This window comes from Protobothrops mucrosquamatus, unplaced genomic scaffold (assembly GCF_001527695.2).
Source record: "Protobothrops mucrosquamatus isolate PMUCROS unplaced genomic scaffold, P.Mucros_1.0 scaffold4411, whole genome shotgun sequence".
Lineage (NCBI taxonomy): Eukaryota > Metazoa > Chordata > Lepidosauria > Squamata > Viperidae > Protobothrops > Protobothrops mucrosquamatus.
Window position 1 is genome coordinate 31,266 of NW_015390324.1, and position 6,290 is coordinate 37,555.

Consider the following 6,290-nt stretch of genomic DNA (forward strand, 5'->3'; position numbering starts at 1 on the left):
GGAGGGGAGGAGGAGGAGGAGGAGGAGGAGGAAGAAGAAGAAGAAGAAGAAGAAGAAGAAGAAGAAGAAGAAGAAGAAAGGGAGAAGGGAGAAGAAGAAGAAGAAAGAAGAAGAAGAAGAAGAAGAAGAAGAAGAAGAAGAAGAAGAAGAAGAAGAAGAAGACTGGGATTCTGGATACTCTCTAAACATGGTTGTTTTCTTGCACACGTTTCATGACGGAACTAGGGAATATTCTCAGTGCTAGAAGGGAGGGGGGTTTGAGGAGAGGAAGAAGAAGAAGAGGAGGAGGAGGAGGAGGAGGAAGATTGTGGGATCCTTGATACTCTCTGAGGTTGGTTGTTTTCTTGCAGACATTTCATGACCCAATTAGGGAACGTCATCAGCGCTGATGCTATTGCACTGATGACATTACCAAGTTGGGTCATGAAACGTCTGCCAGAAAACCACCAAGCTCAAGAGAGCATCAAGGACCTCTCCTGTAAATTCACCTAATCCGTAAAGAAAATAAGTCTTTGAGAGATTGTGGACTTGGGGGGCCTCTGTCCAATTGCATTCCCCAATTCTCCCCACACCCCTGTCCCCAAGACGGACCTTTGCAGGAGTCTCACCCCAGTTGCTTCTCCTCCCTCCCTGCAGGTATCTCACCGGGGACCAGTTCTCCAGCGAGTCCTCCCTGGAAGCCTACGCCCGCTGCCTTCGGATGGGCTGCCGATGCATTGAATGTAAGCTGACGCCCACCGTTCTTGAGCCTATTAACAAGCCTTGGTTAAGGGCCACATCGTTGTCTGTGCTCATTCGGCACCGAGGATATTTCTGAGAACCATCTGTGGTCTTTTCACCACGTTGTCCAGCCTCCGACGGACGAACCCAAGCAAGCAAGACGTTCCGATCTCTTAAGGCAGTAGTGGCAAACCTATGGCATGAGTGCTAGAGGCGGCACTAAGAGCCCTCTCTGTGGGCACGCGCGCCATGCCCCTGAGATGGCAACCGTTTCTCTTCAACTAGCTGCCCGCTAACTTGCCAAGGTCCCATGTGGCCGGATGTATCCCAGCACAGCTGGTTTCCCTCCCCCCCATCCCTCCTGGCCTCGCATGCTCTCCTTTTCCCAGGCACAACCCACTGCATCGCCTCCTCAGCTGTTGGCTGACCGTTCAGCTCAGAGGCGGCTTCTCTGAATTGCTGGCGGCGGGCTGCGGAGCCCCAGAGTGCGCAGGTCGAGGGGCCGGCAGGCTGTGGCTGCTGACGGACACTGTCGGCCCCCATGCGCACGTTGGCCGCTGTGTGTGGGGGCCAATGGTGTCAGGCAGCAGCCGCCCCGGCCCCTGCCTCTCCTTGCCCCGTGGCAATGGTACCCCCGCCCTGCCTCTCCTTGCCTCGCCTCACCCCCAGGACGAGCCTCCTGCCCACCACCCCACCTGCCAGAGACCCCCTGGATCTCCCCCAACCCTGCCTGGCCCCCACAGGCGTCCCTCCCCATGAGCAACATCGAGGTGACCATGCCCACCTTGGCCACACTCACCCAGTCTGCCATGACCACCACAGCCCCACCTGGCACCCGGAGATAAATAAGTGGGTTTTGGGTTGTAGTTTGGGCACTCGGTCTCTAAAAGGTTCGCCATCACTGTCTTAATGCAAAACTTTATTGAGTACATCATTCTGGCACGAACAAATGTAAAACCAGCTCTGGTAACCCACCCCCAGCCCAAACCCCTTATAGTAAAAGTACAGAACTTCCCCTCCCCACTGGATCAGGTCACGCTGTCCAATTAGATGCCAAAATATTGTTATGAGAAAGGGTCTCCGAGGCTGGCCAGACATCTGCTGAACCATCCTTGATTCTCATGGTCCGGCTTCTTGATCTTTAGAGCCTGCATTCCATTCTCCTCCCCTGCCCCGAGTTCGTTGGCAAGCTGGGAAGCAATAATTGTCGCAACGGCACCATTACGCTTCAAACCTGACACGCCTAGCGATTTTGTACGTTTGGAAGGACAAAAAAAACGCCACCATTTCCCCCTTCTCGGCATCGCAAAGGGCAAGGTCACTGGTCCTGCAGATGCTGGAAGGCCATCCTATCTGGACAGCCCTTGTTAAAAACCGGTGTGTCACCGTTGAATGTGTCTGTGACGGTTGCCAAAGGGGAACACAATTTGTGTATCTTTGCAGAGAAGCCTTGATTAGATGTAACGGCGGGAGATGGAGACGATTAATCGATTAATTGCATTTGTGGACGTTTGATGGAGGGCCAGAAGCGTGTTTTTCCTTTTCAACTGGGCACCTTCAAAAAGTGGGCAATGCTTGTCATTCTCGGGGGGGAGAAATGCATACCCCCTCACACACACACAAACACAACACTCTCACACACACAACACAACAGACTGGGAATTTACGGGCACTTGAATCTCAACACACCCAGAAGGTGCCCAGTTGAGAAGGCCCGGTTTGTGGGATGGTTTAAAAGTTGTGATGATCATTTTAAGAAACCAATTGAAGCTTTGATCTTCTCTGCCCCAGTGGACTGTTGGGATGGCCCCGATGACCTGCCCATCATCTACCACGGCCACACGCTGACCTCCAAAATCAAGTTCCTCGATGTGTTGCACACCATCAAGGAGCATGCGTTCACCACATCCGAGTAAGCCGGAGTTGCTGCTTTTATAGGCCTTGTAGCCTGCTTTCTCCTCCCTCTCTTGGGCTTTCTCCCCCCTTCTTCTTCTTCTTCTTCTTCTTCTTCTTCTTCTTCTTCTTCTTCTTCTTCTTCTTCTTCTTCTTCTTCTTCTTCTTCTTCTTCTTCTTCTTCTTCTTCCTCTTCTTCCTCTTCTTCTCCTCCTCCTCCTCTTCTTCTCCTCTTATTTTTCCTCCTTCTCCTTCTCCTCCAATTCCTATTTCTCCTCCTTTCCCTTCTACCCTTTTTTGTTCTCCTCCCTTCTCTCCTTCTCCTCTTCTTCTTCTCCTTTTATTTTCCTTCTTCTCCTCCAACTCCTATTTCTTCTCCTTCCCCTTTACCCTTTTTTTGTTCTCTTTCTCCTCCTCCTTCCCTTCTCCCCTCCTTCTCCTCCTCTTCTTCTCCTTATTTTTCTTCCTTCTTCTTCTCCTCCTCCAACTCCTATTTCTCCTCCTTCCCTTTTACCCCTTTTTTTGTTCTCCTCCTCCTCCTTCCCTTCTCTCCTCCTTCTCCTCTTCTTCTCCTTCTCTTATTTTTCTTCTTTCTTCTTCTCCTTCTCCTCCAACTTCTATTTCTCCTCCTTCTACCCTTTTTTTGTTCTCCTCCTTCTCCTTCTCCTTTCCTTCTCTCCTCCTCTTCTTCTTCTCCTTCTCCTTCTCTTATTTTTCCTCCTTCTTCTCCTCCAACTCCTATTTCTCCTCCTCCTTCCCTTCTCCCCTTTTTTCGTTCTCCTCTTCTCCTTCTCCTCCTCCTCCTCCAGGGTATTTGGAGTCCTGCCTGATGCCCCTTCCTTTTCCCCCCCCCCCAGGTATCCCGTCATCCTGTCCATCGAAGACCACTGCAGCATCGTCCAGCAGAGGAACATGGCGTCCCACTTCAAGAAGGTCTTTGGCGAGATGCTGCTGACCAAGCCGGTGGATGTCAATGCCGACCAGCTTCCTTCTCCTGCCCAGCTGAAGAAAAAAATCTTGATCAAGGTAGCCAATCCCTCTGTCTCCCACCTGGGAGAAATCCTGACCCCGCCCAGCCCCTCTGCCCTCTTTGCAGTAGTGGCCAAAATGGTGGAAACCTTTTGGGAAAAGTGTATTTTTTGAGGTTGGATGGCTAAGAACATCACTTTTTTGGGGGGAGTAGTACCATAAAATTATATATCAATGGAAAGATAATTTAATCAAGAATGTAATGCAATGAAGTTTGTTCAATTATCTGTACTGTATTCTATGAAAAGTTACAGCCAAATAACCAGAAAAAGGAAGCACAACTTGCTCAGGTTGATCTCAGGTAGCTTTCCTTCCTCTGACTGTAGCCAATGAGCGCGAGCGTTTAGAAAGCCAATCGGGTGTCATCTTGTTTTGGCCATGAGCCAGTCGGATCACAGTAGGATCCAGTGATTGATGTCCTGTATTGAAGCTGAGAGGAGGACATTGGTCAGTGTGTTGTGTGATGGCTATCAAGTTGGTTGGGTTTTTTTTGTGTTCTTTCCTTGAGTGAGCTTTTCAAAACGTCATAAAATTAAAGTCATGGTGCAAAGAGTTGACTGGTCGCCCAGGAAGCGATGTAAAATAGTATTATTAAGTGAACAAGGCTACAGTTCTAAAGAAATGAGAAGAAAAAAACCAGCAAGCTCAGAGAGCACCAAGGACTCCATAGGTGGCCTCCTCCTCCTCCTCCTCCTCCTCCTCCTCCCTTTCTTCTCCTCCTCCTCCCTGCAAACCACACTCCCTTCTAGTACTGATGATATTCCCTAGTTGGATCATGAAATGTCTCCAGGAAAACCACCAAGTTCAGAGATCATCAAGGACTCCATAGGTGGCCTCTTTCTCCTCCTACCTTTCTCCTCCTCCTCCTTGATTCTGCAAACCCCACTCCCTTCTAGCACTGATGATGTTCCCTAGTTGGGCTATGAAACCACCAAGCCCAGAGACCACCAAGGACCCCACAATCCTCCTCCTCCTCCTTCTCCCAATCTCCACTCCCTTCTAGCACTGATGATGTTCCCTAGTTGGGCTATGAAACTTCTGCAAGAAAACCACCAAGCCCAGAGAGAGCACAGGACCCCACAATCCTCATCCTCCTCCTCCTCCTCCTCCTCCTCCTCCTCCTTCTCCCAATTTTTACTCCCTTCTAGCAATGATGATGTTCCCTAGTTGGGTCATGAAACATCTCCAAGAAAACCACCCAGCCATTATTTGGGTTCCGTCACCATCTTTCCCTCTCCTCCATTCCCTTTCTTCAGAAGAACCGCCCCATCGTGATGGAGATGAGCCTTTTCTAAACCTGATTTATGTGCATCTGTCAATAACCAAAGCTGTCCATCAGGAACCCTCGGACATGGTTGTCTGTTCCCATCCCTGCACCCCTTCCACTCCTCTTTCATTTTCTCCTCTGCCCTCAGCACAAGAAGCTGGTGGAAGGCAACCTGTACGAAGAGGTCTCCACGGCCAGCTACTCTGAGAACGACATCAGCAACTCAATCAAGAATGGCATCTTGTACCTGGAAGACCCCATTGACCACGTGAGCTCCTGGGAGGGGGGTGGGCCACCGTGTGGTGAGGGAGGCAGCCAGGTGTCTTCAGAAGATCTCCAGGTGGTCTCCCACACCATCGTGGTTTGCTCCTATCAAGCTTCCCCAGCCAGGCATTCTCTAAATCAGTGTGTCTCAACCTTGACCACTTGAAGACGGGTCGACTTCCGTTCCCAGAATTCTCCAGCGGGGTCTCTAAATGAATTATTTCAGGTTGAGAACTAGCTTTGCAACTATCAGCGGCACGCAACGTTGTTTTGGGGTGAAATGCTTGGATTCTGCATGGGGGGGTGGAATTTGCACTTGATCTCTACTTGGCCTCCTATCCCAAAAAAAGTTCTATCCCTTCTTTTTTCTCTCTCTTTCGCTTTGATAACAGCCCCCCTCCCTCCTCTGTTACAGACCTGGAGCCCCCACTACTTTGTTCTGACCAGCAACAAGATCTACTACTCCGAGGAGACCTCGCACTATCAGACCCACGAGGAAGAGGAGGAGGCCGAGCAGAAGGAGGTATTCTGCCCGAGGGAGGCTCTTGGGAACATTTTTGCCCCCAAGAGGACTAGTGGATTGGGAAGGAATCACTTGGAGATGAGTGGGGAAGCTTGAGTTTTGGCTGGTTTCATTGGGGGGGGATAAACATCCGTTGTGGTGATGAATAAAGGGATTGAGGCTAATCTCCCTCCCTGCCACTCGCACACCCGAGGCTGGAAACGAGGTGAAACGTTTTTTCCTGCTCGTCCTGCCAAGTTAGGCATTCAGAATGCCCAAATATATCAGGGTTGTTGTTCAGGATTTGCAAGCTCCTAATCTGTGTAACTCGGTGGTTACATACCATTGCTAGGTTATTAGATATGCCCATTGGGGTCCCTGGGTGGTCTTCTTGCAGATGTTTCATGACCTAACTAGGTAACATCATCAGTGCTAGAAGGGAGTGGGTGTTTGGAGTGGAGGAGGAGGAGGAGAAAGGGAGGCGGAGGAGGACTGTGGGGTCCCTGGCGCTCTCTGAGCTGGGTTGTCTCCTTACAAACGTTTCATGACCCAACTAGGTATCATCACTGCTAGAAGGCAGAGGGGTTTGGGAAGAAGAAGGGGGGAGGAGGAGGA

The 6,290-nt window shown here is 50.4% G+C and overlaps 1 protein-coding gene across 1 annotated transcript in view; it reads left to right on the forward strand.

Annotated features, from left to right (window-relative positions):
* Positions 1 to 6,290, forward strand: part of LOC107298984 (1-phosphatidylinositol 4,5-bisphosphate phosphodiesterase gamma-1-like) — a gene marked incomplete at its 5' end in the record, with an annotated part of 60,621 nt that overhangs the window by 27,795 nt on the left and 26,536 nt on the right. The window contains 3 exons of the mRNA XM_015828342.1: positions 3,471 to 3,639; positions 5,058 to 5,177; positions 5,589 to 5,696. Of these exons, the coding sequence (XP_015683828.1) occupies positions 3,471 to 3,639; positions 5,058 to 5,177; positions 5,589 to 5,696 (397 nt within the window). The remainder of the gene's footprint in view (positions 1 to 3,470; positions 3,640 to 5,057; positions 5,178 to 5,588; positions 5,697 to 6,290) is intronic.